This window comes from Rhinoraja longicauda, chromosome 15, assembly GCF_053455715.1.
Source record: "Rhinoraja longicauda isolate Sanriku21f chromosome 15, sRhiLon1.1, whole genome shotgun sequence".
Lineage (NCBI taxonomy): Eukaryota > Metazoa > Chordata > Chondrichthyes > Rajiformes > Arhynchobatidae > Rhinoraja > Rhinoraja longicauda.
In genome coordinates this window covers 45,885,976-45,912,075 of record NC_135967.1, presented here as the reverse complement: position 1 = coordinate 45,912,075, position 26,100 = coordinate 45,885,976, and the positions used below count along the sequence as shown (strand labels likewise).

At 48.4% G+C, this 26,100-nt stretch overlaps 1 protein-coding gene across 1 annotated transcript; it reads right to left on the bottom strand.

Annotated features, from left to right (window-relative positions):
- Positions 1 to 21,484: 21,484 nt before the first annotated feature.
- Positions 21,485 to 25,709, bottom strand: LOC144600442 (TLR adapter interacting with SLC15A4 on the lysosome-like). The gene is made up of 2 exons (XM_078412042.1): positions 25,518 to 25,709; positions 21,485 to 23,992 (listed from the first exon to the last, which is right to left on the bottom strand). Exon 2 carries the CDS (start codon positions 23,982 to 23,984, stop codon positions 23,076 to 23,078), a length of 909 nt encoding a protein of 302 aa, XP_078268168.1. The 5' UTR covers positions 23,985 to 23,992; positions 25,518 to 25,709; the 3' UTR covers positions 21,485 to 23,075.
- Between the last annotated feature and the right edge of the window lie 391 nt (positions 25,710 to 26,100).

Here is a 26,100-nt window from a genome sequence, read left to right as displayed (position 1 = left end):
GGGAGCACGTGGCCACTGGCTGGGTGAGGTCACGTGGGGCGCGGGGCGGTGACGTCACCTTGTCCCGTATTTGGGAGTGAGATAGTTGGCAACCCCTACTTATGGTCTTCATGGTCCAAACTAAAACTAAACTAGCCCACCTGCCCCCTTCGTTAGATTGACTAACCTGCGTCCCACTTGCAGCTCTAGTTCAAGATGAGCGTGTGGCTGGCCTGATTAGATTGCCGTTACGAAGCACATTGAACAAAGAGGCACCGACTCTTCCAGACAAGCATGTCTGGTTTTTCCATTCTTCGTGAATGTATCCTAGAAACATAGAAACATAGAAAATAGGTGCAGGAGTAGACCATTCGGCCCTTCGAGCCTGCACCGCCATTCAATACGATCATGGCTGATCATCCAGCTCAGTATCCTGTACCTGCCTTCTCTCCATACCCCCTGATCCCCTTAGCAAAAAGGGCTACATCCAACTCCCTCTTAAATATAGCCAATGAACTGGCCTCAACTACCTTCTGTGGCAGAGAATTCCACAGACTCACCACTCTCTGTGTGAAGAAATGTTTTCTCATCTCAGTCCTAAAAGACTTCCCCCTTATCCTTAAGCGGTGACCCCTGGTTCTGGACTCCCCCATCATCGGGAACAATCTTCCCGCATCTAGCCTCTCCAACCCCTTAAGAATTTTTCTATGTTTCTATGAGATCCCCCCTCAGTCTTCTAAATTCCAGCGAGTACAAGCCCAGTCTATCCAGTCTTTCCTCATATGAAAGTCCCGCCATCCCAGGGATCAATCTGGTGAACCTTCTCTGTACTCCCTCTAAGGCAAGAACGTCTTTCCTCAGGTTAGGAGACCAGAACTGCACACAATACTCCAGGTGCGGTCTCACCAAGGCCCTGCACAACTGCAGCAGAACCTCCCTGCTCCTAAACTCAAATCCTCTTGCTATGAATGCCAACATACCATTCGCTTTCTTCACTGCCTGCTGCACCTGCATGCTTGCTTTCAATGACTGGTGCACCATGACACCCAGGTCACGTTACATTTCCCCTTCTCCCAATCGGTCACCATTCAGGTAATACTCTGCTTTCCTGTTCTTGCCGCCAAAGTGGATAACCTCACATTCCTGCCTTTATCGCTCTCGTGCTGAGCTGTGCCATCCTGTTTATCATTCACCTGGCAGGCTTTTAACAATGTGTCACAACAGCCGTGCATCCTGACCTCCTGCGCTGAATCCCTGTACTGATAAGACAATTCCCACCGACCCATTTACAGGCTGAATCTGTCACTGCCCACGTCCGCTCGGGTACGAGGTAAAGTCAGGTAGAGTCGCTGCCTCACAGCGCCGGAGACGCGAGTTCGATCCTGACTATGGGCTCTGTCTGTACGGAGTTTGTACTTTCTCCCCGTGACCTGCGTGGGTTTTCTCCGGGTGCTCCGGTTTCCTCCCACACTCCAAAGACGTGCAGGTTTGCAGGTTAATTGGCTTTTGTAGAATTATAAATTGCCCCCTAGTGTGTGTCGGGTAGTGCTAGTGTACGTGGCGATCACCGGTCGGTGCAGACTCGGTAGGGCACAGGGCCTGTTTCCGCGCTGTACCTCTAAAGACTAAAGCTCCACTCTGTACAATCTTATACCATCTGGTGCTTCTGTAAAACGTTGGTTGGGCCGTATTTGGAGTATTGTGTGCAGTTCTGATCACCGCATTACAGGAAGGAATGATTCATTGAGTGAAAGATACAGCATGGAAACAGGACCTTCGGCCCACCGAGTCCACACCGACCATCAATCACCTGTTCACACTAGTTCCGTCAACACTGACTTCATGAGTTCATAACTGATAGGAGAAGAATTAGGCCATTCGGCCCATCAATTAAATCATGGCTGATCTATCTTTCCCTCCCAACCCCATTCTCCTGCCTTCTCCCCATAACCTCTGACAACCGTACTAATCAAGAATCTATCTGCTTTAAAATTATCCATTGACTTGACCTCCACAGCCTTTTGTGGCAATGAATTCCACAGATTCACCACCCTCTGACTGAAGAAATTCCTCCTCATCTCCTTCCTAAAGGAACGTAATTTAATCCTGAGGCTATGGCCTCTAGTCCTAGACTCTCCCACTAGTGGAAACATCCTCTCCACATCCACTCTATCCTGGCCTTACACTATTCAGTAAGTCAATGAGGTGGCCCCCTCATCTTGGGTGGCGCGGTGGCGCAGCGGTAGAGTTGCCGCCTCACAGCGCCAGAGACCCGGGTTCGATCCCGACCACGGTTGCTGTCTGTACGGAGTTTGTTCAGCACACACACTGTGCTCTATGTTCTCGGACTGGGTCTCTGTAATATCTCCAGGTTTTCTGACCTGCTCTCAGCCTCAGCTTCCCTTAGACTGTTGAGAAACCTTCTCATCGATCTACAATCCAAAACAAAGCTTATCCTCTATATATTCCCTCTCTGCCTCTCTGGTTAACACAATCTTAGCGCACATCCATGCTACACTTCAGCAGTAGACTAGTAATTTAGACTTTCAGACTTTAGAGATACGGCGCGGAAATAGGCCTTTCGGCCTACCGAGTCCGTGCCAACCAGCGATCACCCCGCACACTAACATTACCCCACGCACACCAGGGACAAGTTATAACTTTACCGTAGAGAAATTAACCCTCAAACCTGCACGTCTTTGGAGTGTGGGAGGAAACCGGGGCACCCGGAGAAAACCCACGCAGGTCACGGGGAGAACGTGCAAACGCCGTACAGACAGCGCCCGTCGTCAGGATGGAACCCGGGGTCTCTGGAGGCAGTAAGGCAGCAACTCTACCTAACTTTACCTCGCACTGTGAAGGAAGCAGCAGCTCTACCCGCTGCGCCAACGTGTAGATTGTTAATGAACAAATTAAATAAAGGCAAAAGAATGTTGCCCTGAAGAGGAAATATTTTGCAGCATTACATAATATCACAAATTACGTAAAGGGCAGTCACGGTGGCGCGGCGGTAGAGTTGCTGCCTCACAGCGCCAGAGACCCGGGTTCGATCCCGACCACAGGTGCCGTCTGTACGGAGTTTGCACGTTCGCCCCGTGACCTGCGTGGGTTTTATCCGAGATCTTCGGTTTCCTCCCACGTTCCAAAGACGTAGGGGTATGTAGGCTAATTGGCTTGGTAAATGTAAACATTGTCCCCAGTGTGTGTAGGATAGTGTTAATGTGCGGGGATCGCTGGGCGGCGCGGACCCGGTGGGCCGAAGGGCCTGTTTCCGCACTGTATCTCTAAACAAAACTTTTTAAAAAACTGACCTAAACTAAATATCACATAAATCAAATTAAAGTCCATGAAGATTAGCGTGTGGGATGCCAATCAGACGAGGAAGTCAATAAACTTTTCAGACAGTTCAGCAGAAAGTTCTGGATGCAATTTTCTTGGCACAAAGACAAATGCATCGGAGTTTTGCTGAGGTAAGTGAGTTGATATAATCAATTCATTTCAGTTCTTAAATATTCAGCAGAGCCTCCCGAGGCCTCTACTGTGTCCAGGATCGATGGCAGCTGCAACACACACAACTGAGGTCCACGTTCACAAGTTCACAAGTTATCGGAGCGGAATTAGGCCATTCGGCCCATCGAGTCCACTCCGCCATTCAACCACGGCTGACCTGCCTCTCCCTCTCAACCCCTTTGTTGAGCCAATAAGTCTCTGGCATCCGTCCATCTGTGGGAGGTGATGGTGCGGGAGATGATGGTGTGGCTCGGCGTTGTCCTGCTTGGAGTGGGGGATTGTTCATTTGTGGTTACACCTCACTGTGTGACTGACTGGGCTCATCCGTGAGAGGCAGATCCCTCCATACTTTCCACAGGTGAGATGGTCTCTGGTCGTTGTTCTGGGGAGTCCGTGGCTGCTGTCTTTGCCGCCTGTGCTGATAAGGAATAGAAGCAGAATGAGGCCATTCGGCCCACCGTGTCCACTCCGCCATGCAATCATGGCTGATCTATCTTTCCCTCACAACCCCATTCTCCTGCCTTCTCCCCATAACCCCTGACACCAGTTCAAGGTTGCACATGGATGGAATGCTCGGCCACAGATCGGCCACGATGACCAATGGTCTACACAATGATGCTTCCCGGGAATCGGTACCTGCTCCAATCTTCCCACGTTTGCCAGCACGGAGCCTACACTCGCTGGAGTTTAGAAGAATGACGGGGGAACCTCATTAAAACGTATCGAATAGTGAAAGGCTTGGATAGAGTGGGTGTGCAGAGGATGGATCCACTAGTGGGAGAGTCCAGGACCAGAGGGCACAGCCTCAGAATTAAAGGACATTCCTTTAGGAAGGAGATGAGGAGGACGTCAGTGGATATTTGTAAGGCAGAGATAGATACATTCTTGATTAGTGCGGGTGTCAGGGGTTATGGGGAGAAGGCAGGAGAAGGCAGGAGAATGGGGTGAGGAGGGAGAGATAGATCGGCCACGATTGAATGGTGGCGTGGACTTGATGGGCCGAGTGGCCTAACTCTGCTCCTATCACCTGTGACCTTATGATCTTTTTGATATTGGCATGAACTTAATGAATATGATTTTAAAGTGTGTGAACGACACAAGAATATACAAACATTTAGAAATTTAGAAAAGTGTGACACTGGCACAGAGTAAGGCACGGTGGCGCAGCGGTAGAGTTGCTGCCTCACAGCGCCAGAGACCCGGGATCGATCCCGACCATGGGCGCTGTCTGTACGACCCCCCCTGTGACAGCATGGGTTTTCACCATGATCTCCGGACTCCTCCCACACTCCAAAGACATGCAGGTTTGTAGGTTAATTGGCTTTGGTGAAAACTGTAAACTGTCCTTAGTGTGTGTGTGGGATGACAATAGACAATAGACAATAGGTGCAGGAGGAGGCCATTCGGCCCTTCGAGCCAGCACCGCCATTCAATGTGATCATGGCTGATCATTCTCAATCAGTACCCCGTTCCTGCCTTCTCCCCATACCCCCTGACTCCGCTATCCTTAAGAGCTCTATCTAGCTCTCTCTTGAATGCATTCAGAGAATTGGCCTCCACTGCCTTCTGAGGCGGAGAATTCCACAGATTTACAACTACCTGACTGAAAAGGTTTTTCCTCATCTCCGTTCTAAATGGCCTACCCCTTATTCTTAAACTGTGCCCTTTGTTCTGGACTCCCCCAACATTGGGAACATGTTTTCTGCCTCTAACGTGTCCAACCCCTTAATAATCTTATATGTTTCGATATGATCTCCTCTCATCCTTCTAAATTCCAGTGTATACAAGCCTAGCCGCTCCAGTCTTTCAACATATGACAGTCCCGCCATTCCGGGAATTAACCTAGTAAACCTACGCTGCACGCCCTCAATAGCAAGAATATCCTTCCTCAAATTTGGAGATCAAAACTGCACACAGTACTCCAGGTGCGGTCTCACTAGGGCCCTGTACAACTGCAGAAGGACCTCTTTGCTCCTATACTCAACTCCTCTTGTTATGAAGGCCAACATTCCATTGGCTTTCTTCACTGCCTGCTGTACCTGCATGCTTCCTTTCAGTGACTGATGCACTAGGACACCCAGATCTCGTTGTACGTCCCCTTTTCCTAACTTGACACCATTCAGATAGTACTCTGCCTTCCTATTCTTACCACCAAAGTGGTTAACCTCACACTTATCCACATTAAACTGCATCTGCCATGCATCCGCCCACTCACACAACCTGTCCAAGTCACCCTGCAACCTCATAGCATCTTCCTCACAGTTCACGCTACCACCCAGATGGTGCTAGTGTACGCGGTGATCGCTGGTCGGCGTGGACCCGATGGGCCGAAGGACCCATTTCTGCGCTGTATGTCAAAAGTGTAGAGTGACGACTTAATGAATTTAACTTCAAAGTGTGCAAACGACACAAAACATAGAATAATGTAGAAATTACCTCAGTGCCTCTCTGAGTAAATCAAGAATTAAGCTTATCTTTCATTAAACATTACAGGGAGAAGAACATGGAACTGTACAGCACAGAAACAGGCCTGTCAGTCCGCAATGTGTAGGAAGGAACTGCAGATGCTGGTTTAAATCGAAGATAGACACAAAATGCTGGAGTAACTAAGCGGGACAGGCCGCATTCCTTCTCTCCAGAGATGCTGCCTGTCCCACTGAGTTACTCCAGCATTTTGTGTGTACCTTTGGGTTGCCAACTTCCTCACTCCCAAATCAGGGACAAGGTGACATCACCGCCCTACGCCCCACGTGACCTCACCCAGCCAGCGGCCACGTGCTCCCGCTCCACCAATGGCGGCCGCCCGGGCTGAGAGGCGGGTTGCTATGCAACCTCCATTAAGTAGAGCCCGGGCCTTTACTGTCCAGGACTACAACGGCCCCCGGGCTACAGTGTCCGGGCCTACAGTGTCCGGGCCTACAGTATCCGGGCCTACAGTGTCCTGGCCTACAGTGTCCAGGCCTACAGTGTCCGGGCCTACAGTGTCCAGGCATGTAGTGTCCGGGCCTACACTGTCCGGGCCTACAGTGTCCGGGCCTACAGTGTCCAGGCCTACAGTGTCCGGGCCTACTGTGTCCGGGCATACAGTGTCCGGGCCTACAGTGTCCGGGCCTACAGTGTCCGGGCCTACAGTGTCCAGGCCTACAGTGTCGGGGCCTACAGTGTCCAGGCCTACAGTGTCCAGGCATGCAGTGTCCGGGCCTACACTCTCCGGGCCTACAGTGTCTGGGCTACAGTGTCCGGGCCTACAGTGTCCAGGCCTACAGTGTCCTGGCCTACAGTGTCCGGGCCTGCAGTGTCCGGGCATGCAGTGTCCGGGCTACAGTGTCCTGGCCTACAGTGTCCGGGCCTGTAGTGTCCAGGCCTACAGTGTCCGGGCCTACAGTGTCCCGGCCTACAGTGTCCCGGCCTACAGTGTCCGGGCCTACAGTGTCCGGGCTACAGTGTCCTGGCCTACAGTGTCCATGCCTACAGTGTCCGGGCCTACAGCGCCGTCCTAATACAGGACAAGGGCGGTCCCGGTACGGAACAAACCAATTTAGCCCAAAATACCAGATGTCCCAGCTAATATGGGACAGTTGGCAACCCTGATTAACCTTCAGTCTGTGCCGAACATGATGCCAATTTAAACTAGCCCCTGTCTGCACATGGTCCACATCAAACCACTCTCTGCATATCCATGGGCCAATGTAAAGGTCTCCTAAATGCAACTGTCGTATCTGCCTCCACACCACCGTGAGTTTCAGGTGTATACCAATCTCTGTGTGAGAGAAAACTGCCTCACACACATCACCTTAAACTTTAAGGAGACTGAAGAAAGGTCCTGAGCCGAAACATCACCTATCCAAGTTCTCCAGAAATGCTGCCTGACCCCGTTGAGTTACTCCAGCACTTTGTGTTTTTTTCCCTCAGGATTGCTGGGAAGATTTACAAGGATGTTGCCAGGACTCAAGAGCATGAGCTCCAGGGAGAGGTTGAATAAGGCTGGGACTCTATTCCTTGGAGCGCAGGAGGATGAGGGGGGATCTTATCGAGGTGTATAAAATCATGAGAGGAATAGATCGGGTAGACACACAGAATCCCTTGCCCTGAGTAGGTGAATCGAGAACCAGAGGACATAGGTTTCAGGTGAGGGAGGAAAGATTTAATAAGAATCTGAGGGGTAACTTTTTCGCACAAAGGGTGATAGGTGTATGGAACAAGCTGCTGCAGGGGGTGGCTGAGACTGGGACTATTGCAAGTCTATTGCATGGGTACATGGATAGGACAGGTTTGGGGGATATGGGCCAAATGCAGGTAGGTGGGTCTAGTGTAGCTGGGATATTGTTGGCCGGTGTGGGCAAGTTGGGCCGATGGGCCTGTTTCCACACTGTATCACTCCATGACTAGTGTAGCTGGGACATTGTTGGCCGGTGTGGGCAAGTTGGGCCGAAGGGCCTGTTTCCACACTGTATCACTCTATGATTCCAGCATCTGCAAATCCTTGAGTCTCCTTCAGACTTTGCCCCTCTCACCACAAGGCTTGGACATTTCCACCATCTTCATGAGAACAGTCATAAGTTTCTGGAGTACAAAGGCTGGCTTGGCAGGAGTATGGCAGGGAAAGGTTTAATGTAGGACTGAGTGAGACGACTTTGGAAAGAAAAAGACAAGAGAACCTACGAAATAAATAAAAATATTTCAAAGGCTGCAAAAAAGTTGAGAGTTTACATTTGTTTAAGGTAATACGATAAGCTAATAAGGTTAGTATTCTTGCCTTGTGGACAGAGGCTTTAAACTCACAAGCAATTAACTCACTGAAACTTTATAAGATGAAAGAGTGTAGGAAAAAAACTGCAGATGCTGGTTTAAATCGAAGGGAGACGCAAAATGGTGGAGTAACTCAGCGGGACAGGCAGCATCTCGGGAGAGAAGGAATGGGTGACGTTTCGGATCGAGACCCTTCTTGAGCCTGAAGAAGGGTCTCGACCCGAAACGTCACCCATTCCTTCTCTCCCGAGATGGATGCTGCCTGACCCGCCGAGTTACTCCAGCGTTTTGCGTCTGCCCGAGATGGAAGACGGGCTGGCGGGACCCAGCCTGAAGAAGGAGCCATCGAGCTTGCCCCCTCCCAAGGGCCAGAGACCCGGCTCGGTGGCGCAGTGGTAGAGTTGCTGCCTCACAGCGCCAGGGGCACGGGTTCGATCCAGAACTAGGGGTGCTCGTCTGTACGGAGTTTGTACGTTCTCCCCGTGACCTGCGTGGGGTTTTCTCCGAGATCTTCGGTTTCCTCCCACACTCCAAAGACGTGCAGGTTTGTAGGTTAATTGGCTTTGGTAAAATGGTAAACTGCCCCTAGTGTGGGTAGGGCAGTGTTAGTGTGCGGGGTTCGCTGGTCGGCACGGACTCGGTGGGCCGAAGGGCCTGTTTCCGCGCTGTACCTCTAAACTAAACTAAACCGGAGAGGAGGACGGAGGGAGCTGGCGACGGTGGACACAAGAGCAAGGAGCGGTAAGAGAAAGAAGAAGGGTCTTGCCTTCCCACCCATCTCGCACATCTCCTTTAAAGATTAAAAGCACAAGGGGCGACTTCGTTGAAACTTACCGAATAATTAATGGCTTGGATGAAGTGGATGTGGAGAGGATGTTTCCACCGGTGGGAGACTCTCGGACCAGAGGGCACAGCCTTAGAATTAAAGGACATTCTTTTAGGAAGGAGATGGGGAGGAATTTCTTTAGTCAGAGGGTGGTGAATCTGTGGCATTCTTTGCCACAGAAGGCTGTGGAGGCCAAGTCAGTGGATATTTTTAAGGCTGAGATTGACAGATTCTTCATTAGACCGGGTGTCAGGGGTTATGGGAAAAGGCAGGAGAATGGGGTTAGATCGTAAGTGATAGGAGTAGAATTAGGCCACTCGGCCCATCAAGTCTACTCCGCCATTCAGTCATGGCTGATCTATCTCTCCCTCCTAACCCCATTCTCCTGCCTTCTCCCCATAACCTCTGACACCCGTACTAATCAAGAATCTATCTACCTCTGCCTTAAAAATATCCATTGACTTGGCTTCCACTGCCTGCTGTGGCAATGAATTCTACAGATTCACCACCCTCTGACTAAAGAAATTCCTCCTCATCTCCTTCCTAAAAGAATGTCCTTTAATTCTAAGGCTGTGCCCTCTGGTCCCATACTCTCCCACAGCACAGAAACAGCGCATAACATTTAGTGCAAGGTATAGCCAGTAAAGTCCGATCATGGAGGAGATTAAGAAGATCATAGCAGGAGTAAGAAATGTTGCTGTAGGAGTAGAGTTTTAAGAGTGTGGAGCGATTGTAATATGTGTTTGTAGATCTGCCTCTGTGGCTAGCGTGCAAATAGTGGCCTGAATTGGGAGCCATCTTGGAAGAATAACGTTTAGTGCAAGGTAAAGCCAGTAAAGTCTGATCAAAGGCAGTCCGAGGGTCACTGATGGAGTAAGACAGTAGCTCAGATTAGACAATAGACAATAGACAATAGACAATAGGTGCAGGAGGAGGCCATTCGGCCCTTCGAGCCAGCACCGCCATTCAATGTGATCATGGCTGATCATTCTCATTAGGTCTGAAGAAGGGTCTCGACCCGAAAGTCACCTATTCCTTCTCTGCACAGATGCTGCCTGTCCCGCTGAGTTACTCTGGCTTTTTGTGCCTACATTAGATTCAGACAGTCGTTCAGGAGTTGTGTGTCAATTGTCACAGGGCAGACAAATTTGAGGAAGGATATTCTTGCTATTGAGGGCGTGCAGCGTAGGTTTACTACGTTAATTCCCGGAATGGCGGGACTGTCATATGTTGAAAGACTGGAGCGACTAGGCTTGTACACGCTGGAATTTAGAAGGATGAGAGGGGATCTTATTGTAACAAATAAGATTATTAAGGGGCTGGACACATTAGAGGCAGGAAACATGTTCCCAATGTTGGGGGAGTCCAGAACCAGGGGCCACAGTTTAAGAATAAGGGGTAGGCCATTTAGAACGGAGATGAGGAAAAACTTTTTCAGTCAGAGAGTTGTGAATCTGTGGAATTCTCTGCCTCAGAAGGCAGTGGAGGCCAATTCTCTGAATGCATTCAAGAGAGAGCTAGATAGAGCTCTTAAGGATAGCGGAGTCAGGGGGTATGGGGAGAAGGCAGGAACGGGGTACTGATTGAGAATGATCAGCCATGATCACATTGAATGGTGGTGCTGGCTCGAAAGGCCGAACGGCCTACTCCTGCACCTATTGTCCATTGACTATTGTCTCTCTATTTTTCAACACTTGTTTTAAACGAGTGCACATTCAGTTTGTTTAGTGTTGCCTGTGTGTCCTTGGTGTTCTCATCGAGTCAGCTTTTGTTAGAGGAAGCTGCATTGGGCCACGGCCTTCAGTTATTTAATTGTGAAGTTTGTGCCAAGGTCTCATTTGTCCAGTGGTGTGGGCTGAGGTTTGGCCTTGCTGCGGTTAATCTCCAAGGCTGAAGACACTTTTATTCAACAAGTAATCACTGCTCCTTGATAAAGATCAAGTGGCAATTCAATTTGTTGTATTCATCCGAGATCATTTGGGAATTGTAACACTGGTCGATACGAATAAGGTCAATCAATGCAGGGTGTATCTTTGTGCCGTGTTTAGCCACGGCAGAAATCAAGGTTCGGCCGCTGATAGAGAGTGAACGACTGCACTGAAATTGAGCTTTTCTGTTTCGTATCCTGTGGTTTTGTTTAATTTTTAAAAAACAAGAGAATACCAACTGGATAAATGCCTAGCTAGATATTGGAAGATTGAACTTCCAATAGAACATAGAACGAGATGGTATGTTTGTGCGAATATTGAAATATCTCCAGAAAACCAATCATTGGTACTTTTTTTAAATTTTATTTGGTAAGTGTACCATATTTTATTATTCAAATATTTTTAATTATTCTAACATTTCTAATTATTCTAATTTTTTTAAATAATTTAAAATCTTTTTTCTAATAATTTTTAATTAATTTTTCTAATTATTCTAATATTTTCAATAATGTTTAATATTTTGTTTAATATTTTTTTTAATATGTTTTCTAATTATTATTTTTTTTTAAAAATAATTTAAAATAAGTTTTCTACCAATTCTAAAATAGGTTTTCTAATGATTCTAAAAAAATTGTGTTTTCTAATTTTTTTAAAAAACATTTTGGGGTGTTTTTTAAATGTTATTTATGTTGATGGTGTTGTACTGTTTTGTATATATCTCTGTGAAAAATCAATAAAAACTTAAGTGGAAAAAAACCCGCAGAGAAACATAGAAAATAGGTACAGGAGTAGACCAATCAGTATACCCAATTTAGTCACTGACGACTTCGCATCAACCAAGTGAATTTAGAAGGATGAGAGGGGATCTTATCGAAACATATAAGATTATTAAGGGGTTGGACACGTTAGAGGCAGGAAACATGTTCCCAATGTTGGGGGAGTCCAGAACAAGGGGCCACAGTTTAAGAATAAGGGGTAGGCCATTTAGAACTGAGATGAGGAAAAACTTTTTCAGTCAGAGAGTTGTGAATCTGTGGAATTCTCTGCCTCAGAACCAATGTGGAATTCTCTGCTTCAGAGGCCAATTCTCTGAATGCATTCAAGAGAGAGCTAGATAAGGATAGCGGAGTCAGGGGGTATGGGGAGAAGGCAGGAACGGGGTACTGATTGAGAATGATCAGCCATGATCACATTGAATGGCGGTGCTGGCTCGAAGGGCCGAATGGCCTACTCCTGCACCTATTGTCTATTGTCTATTGTCTATTGTCTATTGTCTAAGTGCGGAGGTTGGTCTATGGTGACTGTTTCTCTTCAGAGAAAACAGTGATCACAACATAACTGAAACAACATGGTCTAAAGAAGGGTCTCGACCCGAAACCTCACCCATTCCTTCTATCCAGAGATGCTGCCCTGCCCCGCTGTTACTTCAGCATTTCTGTGTCTATCTTTGAAAGTGAAGAAACATCGAAACATAGAAAACAGGTGCAGGAGTAGGCCATCCGGCCCTTCGAGCCAGCACCGCCATTCAATATGATCATGTCTGATCATCCGAAATCAGTACCCCGTTCCTGCATTTTCCCCATATCCCTTGATTCCGTTAGCCCTAAGAGCTAAATCTAACTCTCTCTTGAAAACATCCAGTGAATCGGCCTCCACTGCCTTCTGTGGCAAGGAATTCCAGAGATTCACAACTCTCTGGGTGAAAAAGTTTTTCCTCATCTCAGTCCTAAAAGGCCTACTCCTTATTCTAAAACTGTAACCCCTGGTTCTGGACTTCCCCAGCATGGGGCACATTTTTCCTGCATCTATCCTGTCCAATCGCTTAAGAATGTTATATGTTTTATATGTACGAAAAGACAGCAGGAGGAAGAGGGGTGATCTTATAGAGGTGTATAAAATCATGAGAAGAATAGATCGGGTAGATGAGTCTCTTGCCCAGAGCAGGTGAATCGAGAACCAGTGGGCATAGGTTTAAGGTGAAGGGGAAAAGATTTAATAGGAATCTGAGGGGTAATTTTTTTACACAAAGGGTGGTGGGTGTATGGAACAAGCTGCCAGAAGAGGTAGTTGTGGCAGGGACTATCCCAACGTTAGACAGGTGCATGGATAGGACAGGTTTGGAGGGATATGGACCAAACGTGGGAAGGTGGGACCAGTGTAGCTGGGACATGTTGGACGTTGTGGGCAAGTTGGGCCAAAGGGCCTGTTTCCACGCTGTTTCACTCTGTGTCTCTAAGACTCTAAAGACAGGGAAGTGCTATCAACTATCAATGAAGTCATGAACTCTAGAGAAGGTTCCTCTGGAGAAGATGAAAGGTGACATTTCAGGTCGAGACCGAAGAAGGGTCCTGACCTGAAACGTCACATGTCTATAGGTAGAATCCATCTCGATTGTAGTCATGTACTGTCTTTACGCTGACTGGATGGCACGCAACAAAAGTCTTTTCACTGTACCGCGGAACATGTGACAATAAACTAAACTGAACTAAACTCAAGAAACAAAGAACTGCAGATGCTGGTTAGTACACAAAAAGGCACAAAGTGCTGGAGTAACTCAGCAGGTCAGGCAGTGACTCTGGAGTGCACGAATAAATGCCGCCCAGCGATCCCCGCACATTAACACTATCCTACACACACTAGGGACAATGTTTACATTTGCCCAGTCAATTAACCTACATACCTGTACGTCTTTGGAGTGTGGGAGGAAACCGTAAGAACTCGAAGAAAACCCACGCAGGTCACGGGGAGAACGTACAAACTCCGTACAGACGGCGCCCGTAGTCAGGATCGCCCTTCTCCTGCCTTCTGACCCGCAACCCCTGACACCCGCACTAACCGAGATTCTATTAACCACCGCCTTAAAAGTATCCATTGACTTGGCCTCGACAGCCTTCTGTGGCAATGACTGCCGTGGATTCATCACCCTCTGACGGAAGAAACTCCTCCTCATTTCCTTGAAGGCCGTTATCCTTGTGGCATTGCAAGGCCGGCCTAGCCAAGCAAAGTTGTTGGTTGTTAGACAATAGACAATAGACAATAGGTGCAGGAGGAGGCCATTCGGCCCTTCGAGCCAGCACCGCCATTTAATGTGATCATGGCTGATCATTCTCAATCAGTACCCCGTTCCTGCCTTCTCCCCATACCCCCTGACTCCGCTATCCTTAAGAGCTCAATCTAGCTCTCTCTTGAATGCATTCAGAGAATTGGCCTCCACTGCCTTCTGAGGCAGAGAATTCCACAGATGCAGAACTCTCTGACTGAAAAAGTTTTTCCTCATCTCCGTTCTAAATGGCCTACCCCTTATTCTTAAACTGTGGCCCCTTGTTCTGGATTCCCCCAACATTGGGAACATGTTTCCTGCCTCTAACGTGTCCAACCCCTTAATAATCTTATACGTTTCGATAAGATCCCCTCTCATCCTTCTAAATTCCAGTGTATACAAGCCTAGTCGCTCCAGTCTTTCAACCTACGACAGTCCCACCATTCCGGGAATTAACCTGTTGTTCTCCACCGCTCTGTACCACAGAAGGCTGCTTCTGATCTTCACGCTCGGCCAGCTTGGATCAAGTTCTGACTGTCTACGCTAACAATGCAGTACAGTTCAGTTTAGAGACACAGTGCAGAAGCAGGCCCTTCGGCCCACCAAGTCCACACCGACACTTACACTATCCTACGCACACTAGGGACAATTTTACATTTACACCAAGACAATTAACCTAAAAAAACCTGCACGCCTTTGGAGTGTGGGAGGAAACACAGAACACCTGGAAAAAAACCCACGCGGGTCACGGGGAGAAGGTACAAACTCGATACAGACTGTACCCATCGTCAGGATGGAACCCGGGTCTCCGACGCTGTAAGTCAGCGACTCTACCGCTGCGCCACCGTGCCACTCAGCCCTTGTATGTGTTTTTATGACAGGATGATCAGACATAATCAGACCAATGTAGAAGTTAAAATCACCCACTCCCCTTCCCATCAGCTGTGATAAATCACTTTAATAAAATAGCAAGTCAATAATGCTCGACACTGCCTCCATTAATTAATCGCAGTGAAAACTGTAATGATATTCTTGGGACAAATTTTTTGCTCGGATAGTGATACTAAATTGTTTTGAAACATTAAAAGATAAAAGTTTATAAATATTGATATAAAAATGGAGCTCATTGAATCATTCGGATTATCTGAACTGTGAGGGCAAAGTCTACACAATCACTAACTTGTAAGATCAATATTGTAATTATTTAGCACATAAATATATACCGGCGCGGTGGCGCAGCGGTAGAGTTGCTGCCTCACAGCGCCAGGGACCCGGGTTCGATCCCGACTACGGGTGCTGTCTGTACAGAGTTTGTACGTTCTCACCATGACCCTAGTGAGACCGCACCTGGAGTACTGTGTGCAGTTGTACAGGGCCCTAGTGAGACCGCACCTGGAGTACTGTGTGCAGTTGTACAGGGCCCTAGTGAGACCGCACCTGGAGTACTGTGTGCAGTTGTACAGGGCCCTAGTGAGACCGCACCTGGAGTACTGTGTGCAGTTGTACAGGGCCCTAGCGGGACCGCACCTGGAGTACTGTGTGCACTTGTACAGGGCCCTAGTGAGACCGCACCTGGAGTACTGTGTGCAGTTGTACAGGGCCCTAGTGAGACCGCACCTGGAGTACTGTGTGCAGTTGTACAGGGCCCTAGTGAGACCGCACCTGGAGTACTGTGTGCAGTTGTACAGGGCCCTAGTGAGACCGCACCTGGAGTACTGTGTGCAGTTGTACAGGGCCCCAGTGAGACTGCACCTGGAGTACTGTGTGCAGTTGTACAGGGCCCTAGTGAGACCGCACCTGGAGTACTGTGTGCAGTTTTGGTCTCCAAATTTGAGGAAGGATATTCTTGCTATTGAGGGCGTGCAGCGTAGGTTTACTAGGTTAATTCCTGGAATGGCGGGACTATCATATGTTGAAAGACTGGAGCGACTAGGCTTGTATACACTGGAATTTAGAAGGATGAGAGGAGATCTTATCGAAACGTATAAGATTATTAAGGGGTTAGATGCAGGAAACATGTTCCCAATGTTGGGGGAGTCCAGAACAAAGGGCCACAGTTTAAGAATAAGGGGTGGGCCATTTAGAACTGAGATGAGGAAAAACTTTTTCAGTCAGAGAGTTGTGAATCTGTGGAATTCTCTGCCTCAGAAGGCAGTGGAGGCCAATTCTCTGAATGCATTTAAGAGAGAGCTAGATAGAGCTCTTAAGGATAGCGGAGTCAGGGGATATGGGGAGAAGGCAGGAACGGGGTACTGATTGAGAATGATCAGCCATGATCACATTGAATGGCGGTACTGGCTCGAAGGGCCGAATGGCCTCCTCCTGCACCTATTGTCTATTGTCTATTGTCTATGACACGCGTGGGTTTTCTCCGAGATTGTCGGTTTCCTCCCACACTCCAAAGGTGTACAGGTTTGTAGGTTAATTGGCTCGGTGTAAATGTAAAATTGTCCCCAGTGAGTGTGGGATAGTGTTAGTGTACGGGGATCGCTGGTCGGTGTGGACTCGGTGGGCCGAAGTGACTATTTCCGCGCTGTATCTCCAAACTAAACTAAATGGGCACAAAGCGCTGGAGTAATTCAGCAAGTCAGGCAGCGTTACCTAACCCAAAAAGGATGGGTGAGCTTTGCTTCAGCACCCTCTTCAGACTCACGTGTCGGGTCAAGACCCTTCTTCAGACTCACATGTCGGTCGAGACCCTTCTTCAGTCTCACGTGTCGGGTCAAGACCCTTCTTCAGTCTCACGTGTCGGGTCAAGACCCTTCTTCAGAAATGGCCAATTCTATTGACCAAGAGGGCCGGGACAGTGGGAGAAATGGGTGCACACCAGAATGAAGATGGGACGGGGTGTAGATGCAGGAAGAAGTGACGGGATAGAGGGAGATGTTACCGAAAATTGGGGAGCTCAATTTTCATCTAGCTTAGTGTAGTTTCGAGATACAGTGCGGAAACAGGCCCTTCGGCCCACCGGGTTAATCCAGCACTTTGTGCCTTAATCTGGAGTCAGCTTTGGAAGGTAACATAACCACGACATGGCGGCACGGTGGCGCAGCGGTAGAGTTGCTGCCTTACAGCGAATGCAGCGCCGGAGCCCCGGGTTCGATCCCGACTACGGGCGCCGTCTGTACGGAGTTTGTACGTTCTCCCCGTGACCTGCGTGGGTTTTCTCCGAGATCTTCGGTTTCCATCCACACTCCAAAGACGTACAGGTATTTAGGTTAATTGGCTGGACAAATGTAAAAATTGGCCCTAGTGGGTGTAGGATAGTGTTAGTGTGCGGGGATCGCTGGGCGGCGCGGACCCGGTGGGCCGAAGGGCCTGTTTCCGCGCTGTATCTCTAAATCTAAAAAAAAAATCTAAAATATCCTTGAAACAGCAGAGAGATCCAGGTGCAAGATAGTCCCTGTTAAATATGACCCCTTCATCTGACCGTCAATAAACTTGCAGTCTCTTTGTTTTTTAGGCGGTGAGAGATTTTCTGTACACTCTGTTCTAGGTGACCATCAGTGGATTAATAGCTCATCCTCTGCAGTCAAAACATTCGCGTGAGTTGCTAATGGCTATTGAAACCTGAGCAACAGAGAGGTGGATGGGAGCAGTGTACAAGTACAGGGAGGCAGGTGCAACCACAGGACTGCAGAAACCTCCCTTGTGTGTCTGATCTGGTGTGCCGCGATGTATCTGCGCGTGGCGTTTACATTGCCCCACCCACCTCAAAAGAGACACAGTTATTCAGACTAATTCCTTTCAACGGACAAAATAACCCCATTGAGCTGCAATTTTTTAGAAAAAGGCTCAATCCATCAGCTCAGTGTCTAGTTTAGTTTAAAGATACAGTGCGGAAACAGGCCCTTCGGCCCACCAAGACTGCGCCGACCAGCGATCCCCGCACACTAACACTATTCTACACACACTAGGGACAATTTTACATTGACACCAAGCCAATCTGAAGAAGGGTCGCGGCCCGACACGCGAGTCTGAAGGAGGGTCCTGATGCAAACCCCAACCGTCCTTTATGGGGATAACTGTGAGGTTATCCACTTTGGCGGCAAGAACAGGAAAGCAGAGTATTACCTGAATGGTGAACGATTAGGAGAAGGGGAGATGCAACGTGACCTGGGTGTCATGGTGCACCAGTCATTGAAAGCAAGCGTGCAGGTGCAGCAGGCAGTGAAGAAAGCGAATGGTATGTTGGCATTCATAGCAAGAGGATTTGAGTATAGGAGCAGGGAGGTTCTGCTGCACTTGTGCAGAGCATTGGTGAGACCGCACCTGGAGTATTGTGTGCAGTTTTGGTCTCCTAATCTGAGGAAAGACGTTCTTGCCTTAGAGGGAGTACAGAGAAGGTTCACTAGATTGATCCCTGGGATGGCGGGACTTTCATATGAAGAAAGACTGGATAGACTGGGCTTGTACTCGCTGGAATTTAGAAGACTGAGGGGGGATCTTATAGAAACATATAAAATTCTTAAGGGGTTGGAGAGGCTAGATGCGGGAAGATTGTTCCCGATGTTGGGGGAGTCCAGAACCTGGGGTCACAGCTTAAGGATAAGGGGGAAGTCTTTTAGGACCGAGATGAGAAAACATTTCTTCACACAGAGAGTGGTGAGTCTGTGGAATTCTCTGCCACAGAAGGTAGTTGAGGCCAGTTCATTGGCTATATTTAAGAGGGAGTTAGATGTGGCCCTTTTTGCTAAAGGAATCAGGGGGTATGGAGAGAAGGCAGGTACAGGTTACTGAGCTGGATGATCAGCCGTGATCATATTGAATGGCGGTGCAGGCTCGAAGGGCCGAATGGCCTACTCCTGCACCTATTTTCTATGTTTCTATGTTTCTATGTTTTATTCTCCAGAGATGCTGCCCGACCTGCTGAGTTACTCCAGCAGTCTGTGTCTAGTTAGTTTAGTTTGGACATACAGCGCGGAAATAGCACCTTCCGCCCACCAAGTCCACATCGACCAGCGATCCCCGCACACTAACACTATCCTACACACTAGGGACAATTTACATTTATACCAAGCCAATTAACCTACAGACCTGTACGTCTTTGGGGTGTGGGAGGAAACCGAAGATCTCAGAGAAAACCCACACGGGTCATGGGGAGAACGTACAAACTCTGTACAGACAACACCCGTAGTCAGGATCGAACCCGGGTTTCTGGCGCTGCAAGAGATGTAAGGCAGCAACTCTACCGCTGCGCCACCGTGCCGGACAGTGAGATAGAATGTCAGGATGCAAACCATTTAGACCAGCCATGATCTCATTGACTGATGGAAAAGCTTGGAGCCACTTTGACTTGAAATGCACCATTAACCTGGTTCCTTTCATCTCCTGCCTTTGTGATATATTTCATGGCGCTTGCCGGAAAGTGAACCTATTTTACAAAAGTGCAAGACAATTGCATTGCGCGAGGATTAATAAAAGTAATAAAAGGTCAATCTATAAAGTGAATGATGGGTTTTTCACCTGAGTGGGGAAACCGTCCCTTTGGCCCACCGAGCCCGAGACCGACCAGTGATCCCCGCACCCTAATACTAACACAAAATTGGGGCCAATTTTACAATTTTTACCATAGCCAATTAACGTGTAAATTTTTTACCACAGCCAACTAACCAACTCTTTGGAGTATGGGGGGAATAAAATAGGAAACACAGCCATCATCAGATTACAGAAAATAGAACGAATGAATAAAATAATTGATTGATTGATTGATTGATTGATTGATTGATTGATTGATGGATGGATGGATGGATGGATGGATGGATGGATGGATGGATGGATGGATGGATGGATGGATGGATGGATGGATGGATGGATGGATGGATGGATGGATGGATGGATGGATGGATGGATGGATGGATGGATGGATGGATTGATTGATTGATTGATTGATTGATTGATTGATTGATTGATTGGCCATGGTGGTGCTGGCTCGAAGGGCCAAATGGCCTCCTCCTGCACCTATTTTCTACGTTTCTATGTTTCTCCCTAACATAAATAATATTTACCTTCAGCCACGATTAAACCCACGCAGGTCACGGGGAGAACGTACAAACTCTGTACAGACAGCGCCCGTAGTCAGGATCGAACCCGGGTCTCTGGCGCTGTGAGGCAGTAACTCTACCGCTGCGCCACCATGCCGCCCAAATGGTGTGGGATTTAAAATGCAAACGGGCCGTGATATCGAAAGATTGAAGCTTCTCTGTAAAATGTAGGTAAACTCTGAGAGCTTGATAAACATAGCAGTACCGCATGGGTACAGGCCCTTCGGCCCATAGAGTCTGTACTGATCAAGATGCCATGACACACTCTTATCTGCCTGCACATAATCCATATTCCTGCATATCCATGTTGCCTATCTAAAAGCCCCTTAAACACCATTATGGCATCTGCCTCCACAACCACTCCTGGCAGCACGTTCCAGGGCCCCACCCGTCCTCTGTACAAAAAAAATTGCTTTGCACATGTCCGTTAAACTTTGCCCTTCCCCTACACGGATGCTGCCTGACCTGCTGAGTTGCTCCAGCACTTTGTGTAAATAGTAGCGGACTGACTCAAGGGTTCCATTCTGGCGAACTGGTAGAGTCGCTGCCTCACAGCGCCAGAAACCTGGGTTCGATCCTGACCTCGGCTGCTGTCTGTGTGGAGTTTGCACGTTCTCCCAGGGTTTCCTCCGGGTGCTCCGGTTTCCTCCCACATCCCAAAGACGTACGGGTTTGCGGGTTAATCAGCCCTCTGTAAATTGCCCTTAGTGTGTAGGGCGTGGATGAGAAAGTGGGATAACATAGAAACAAGTGTGAACTGGTGATTGATGGTCAGTGTAGACTCAATATGTCGGAAGGCAGATTTAAACCATAGATAGACTCAAAATGCTGGAGTAACTCAACGGGTCAGGCGGCATCGCTGGAGAGAAGGAATGGGCGACGTTTCATGCCAAGAACCTTCTGGTGTCAGGAGAGAGGGGGATACATAGCTAAGGAAGAGCAAGGTGTGAAAGCAGGGCAAAGGGAATGGAGATCAAGGAAAATGTAGAATAGACCATTGTTAGCTGGGAGAATGGAACAACAAAGCAAACGGAGATAAAATGTAGTCGGAGACGGTCAGACTGGTCGGAGAACTGGGAAGGGGGAGGGATGGAGAGAGAGAGGGGGAAAGCAAGGGCTACTTGAAGTTAGGGAAGTCAACGTTCATACCGCTGGGGTGTGAGCTGCCCAAGCGAAATACGAGGTGCTGTTCCTCCAATTTGCACTGGGCCTCACTCTGACAATGGAGGAGGCCCAGGACAGAAAGGTCAGTGGGGGAATGGGAGGGGTCGGTGGGCCAAAGGTCTGGTTTCCATGCTGTAACTTTCAATCCACCAATTAATTTTCTTGTACCAACGGATTAAGCAGCTCAGGTTTAAACCCTTGTTTTTTTTTGTTGTCGTTTAATGTTTTAATTTATTGAACATTCCTTTTGATTAATCCGTTTTGAGTACAGAGATCGCAGTTATTTTACGCTGCTGCAAGTAAGAATTAAATTGTTCCGTTTACAGTACATATAACAATTAAACGCTCTTGAATCTTGCTAAGAGACAGACAGGACACATGTGTTCAATGTTACTTTAGCAGTCTTGAAAGTCATTGTACTGATTTGGGCCGATCATTCACATCTTGGTTGTCAGATCTGACAGACATCAAAACTAATTTTAAAAAACAGTCAGTTTCCAGTCCTTTTCATCAGCCATTTGTACGGCACGGTGGTGCAGTGGGTAGAGCTGCTGCCTCACAGCGCCAGCGACCAGGGTTTCGATCCAGATCTTGGGTGCTGGCTGTGTGGAGTTAGCAGGTTCTCCCTGTGACCTCGTGGGTTTTGTTCAGGTGCTCCAGTTTCCTCTCACATCCCAAAGACGTGTGGGTTCGCAGCTTAATTGGCCTCTGTCAATTGCCTTTAATGTGTAGGAAGTGGGATATCATAGAAACATAGAAACATGGAAAATAGGTGCAGGAGGAGGCCATTTGGCCCTTCGAGCCAGCACCGCCATTCATTGTGATCATGGCTGATCATCCACAATCAGTAACCCGTGCCTGCCTTCTCCCCATATCCCTTGATTCCGCTAGCCCCGAGAGCTCTATCTAACTCTCTTTTAAATTCGTCCAGTGAATTGGCCTCTACTGTCTTCTGTGGCAGAGAATTCAATAGACAATAGACAACAGACAATAGGTGCAGGAGGAGGCCATTCGGCCCTTCGAGCCCTCAATAGCAAGAATATCCTTCCTCAAATTTGGAGACCAAAACTGCACACAGTACTCCAGGTGCGGTCTCACTAGGGCCCTGTACAAGTGCAGAAGGACCTCTTTGCTCCTATACTCAACAGTTGAATTCCACAGATTCTCTAGTGTACATGTGACTTTAGATTTTAGACTTTAGAGATACAGTGTGGAAACAGGCCCTTCGGCCCACCGAGTCTGCGTCGACCAGCGATCCCCCCTGACACTAGCACCATCCCGCACACTAAGGACAAGTTACAATTTTACCAAAGCCAATTTGCAGTTTACAATTTACAGAAGCCAATTAACTTACAAGCCTGTGTGTCTTTGGAGTGTGGGAGGAAATTGAAGCATCTGGAGAAGATCACCCGGTCACGGGGAGAACGTACAGACTCCGTACAAACAACACCCATAGTCAGGATCAAACCCAGGTCTCTGGCGCTGTGAGGCAGCAACTCTACCGCTGCGCCACCGTGCCATCCCTAAATTAATGGTCGGCAAACTAATTGTGGGCAATGTTCAGGCCGCCATGCCTGTGCTAAACATGATTCTTAAGTTCAGATGTTATAGGAGCAGAATTAGGCCATTCGGCCCATCTAGCCCACTCCACCATTCAATCATGGCAGATCTATCTTTCTCCATCAACCCCATTCTCCTGCCTTCTCCCCATAACCCTCTGACACCAAGATGCCAGGATCAACTCATCTGCCTGAACATTAAATCAATGGTTGGGTGTTCAATGGCTGGCATGGTCTTGGTGGGCTGAAGGGCCTGTTTCCACGCTGTAACCAAACTTAAAATCTTGGAGCTGGTTGATCTGATATCTGCAAGATAGGAGTGCAGATATCGGAGGAATATGTTGCACAAGCTATACTGCGAAGGCAATTGAGAACCATATCCTTGGCCTTCATGGGCTCCATGTTATTCTCCAGAGAAATCTGCTGGCTAATCTGATCAACGTTGGCCATCAGGAAATGGGAGCTGACTATGCCAGTGGGGGAGGCATATTTGGTCATGTTATCCTCCAGGTACTGCTTGTACAGCTCGGTGATCTTTTGTTCCATGTAGTTGTTCAGTACCGAGTTGGACAAGGGTTCCCTCTGAAGGATGATGCTTCGGTCGCCCTGATGGAAGGTGTCTGAGCGGGGACATCTTAGGCCTTCGCAGCCAGAGGCGGAGTCCGGCGGGCAGATCGAGGTCTCGGCGATCCGCAGAGAGGGCCAATCGCAGCTCTCGCATTCAATCTCCAGGCAAGTCGTCAAGCTGCTGGGAGTGCTGGAAATCCCGTGATTCCCAACCATCTGGAGGTCCGTGTAGCTCTGGCAAGTGGTGGACCACGACTGGTACAGGTCTACCTCCGTCTCCGCATGTGCGGAGTTCCTCGGTATCTCCAGCACCTCGGACACCCTCCGGTTGAACGAGGGCACCCTGCCGCTCACCCCAACGGCTTCCCCTCGGTGGTGATTGACCACCGGCTCGCACTTCCGAGCGCCGGGGCTGCCGGGTCCACCATGCACCGTGTCTTCTGCGGGGCTGAGGCCCGGCTCCTCGTCTCCCGCGCAGTCGGGAAAGCCGGACACCAATTCCCAGGAGCCGCTGCTGCTCTTCGGGGACCCGCTGGAGTCCGCACGGCCGTCAGGCCCCACGCTCTCACCCCAATCGAAACCGTAGCCGATCCTCGTGAGGAAGCCCTCTGCCAACATGACGGGCGCTGTGAACACACAAGGTTGCTGGTTAGTCCAATGCAAGTTAACGGTAAAGCAGGCAGACAGATATTAAATATAGGACTGAGATGAGGAAAAACTTTTCCAGTCAGAGAGTTGTGAATCTGTGGAATTCTCTGCCTCAGAAGGCAGTGGAGGCCAATTCTCTGAATGCATTCAAGAGAGAGCTAGATAGAGCTCTTAAGGATAGCGGAGTCAGGGGTATGGGGAGAAGGCAGGAACGGGTTACTGATTGTGGATGATCAGCCATGATCACAATGAATGGCGGTGCTGGCTCGAAGGGCCAAATGGCCTCCTCCTGCACCTATTTTCTATGTTTCTATGTTCCTATGTTTGTATTCCCATTTACCTGCCCAGGCTCAGCGGTGACATGAAATGGAGAGGACACTTCATCCTTGCTGGGCACAGTGAGATGTGAAACCCCCCCTTTCCAAGCAGGACAACGCCAAGCCACACCATCATCTGAAATCATCATCATTGGTCCAAAAACGCTCACCAAATCCACCCAAAACTTCATCCTCAATATTGATGGTCTCCCAGTATCCACCTCACCTCACATCCGGAATCTTGGAATCATCTTTGATCAAACCCTCTCCTTCGACAAACACATCAAACACATCACAAAGACAGCTTTCTTCCACCTCAAAAACATTGCCCGTCTCCGTCCATCCCTCTCCTCCACAGCTGCAGAAACTCTCATCCACGCCTTCATCACCTCCCGTCTGGACTACTGCAACAGCCTCCTCTGTGGCGCACCCTCAAAAATCATCAGTAAACTTCAATACATTCAAAACTCCGCTGCCCGTCTACTCACCCACACCCCGATCCGTGACCATATCACCCCCGTCCTTTACAAAACTCCACTGGCTCCCCATCCCCCAGAGAATCCAGTACAAAATCCTCCTCATGACCTACAAAGCCCTCCATAACCTGGCCCCATCCTACCTGACCGACCTCCTCCACAGGCACACTCCCACCTGCACCCTCCGCTCTGCTGCTGCCAATCTCCTATCCCCCCACATCCGGACCAAACTCAGATCCTGGGGGGACAGGGCTTTCTCCATCGCTGCTCCCACCCTATGGAACTCACTACCTCAAACCGTCAGAGACTCCTCCACACTCACCACATTCAAAACATCACTGAAGTCTCACCTGTTCAGTACTGCCTTCAACCACTGAAGGTCACCTCACCTTCTGTCTCCTTTCTCTGTTCGTTTACTTATTTATCTATTTATTCATTTCCCTATGTTCTCTAAATCCCTGTAAAGCGTCTTTGAGTATATGAAAAGCGCTATATAAATATAATGTATTATTATTATTATTATCATCTCCCGCACATGGACGGATGGCAGTGTAGTATATATTACTATTTACAGTGTACTATGTTTACACGTTCTCTTGTGCTGCAGCAAATAAGAATTTCATTGTTCTATCTGGGACACACGACAATAAAACACTCTTGACTCTAAAAGGTACAAAGAAATCGTTGAAAGACAGGCATGCTCCACTTACTTGGTCTCAGTTGGTCTGTAATTTGCGTTTCACCCTTTCCCGTCTGTGCAACATTAATATTTCGATCTCATTGCAAATGTCATTCTTGGTCCCAGGAGATTTATTAATAATCAACTCTCCCCTCTGAGAAATAAAAGTTCAGATTGATAAATCCAAAGCCACTCTTGTCCACCTGGTTCTCCTCAACTTATCTCCTCTGTTCGGTCAGCCACGCACAAAAGAACAAATCCATAAGCCCGTTGCAAATTTATAGTGATTCAGAACGAAAATGACGTTTTTGCATTAACTTCCCCATATTTTGCAAGCATCCAGTGTTCCAACCACTGGCCTGTTAACCCTTCACATCCAAGATGTTTTTCATCGAGTAACACTTCAGCCCAACTTGCCCACAGCGGCCAACATGTCCCATCTGCACTAGTCCCATCTGCCTGAACTTGGCCCATATCCCTTCAAACCTGTCCAAATGTTTCTTAAACGTTGCGATAGTCCCTGCCTCAACTACCTCCTCCGGCAGCTCGTTCCATACACCCACCACCCTTTGAGTGTAAAAAATTACCCCTCAGATTCCTATTAAATCTTTCCC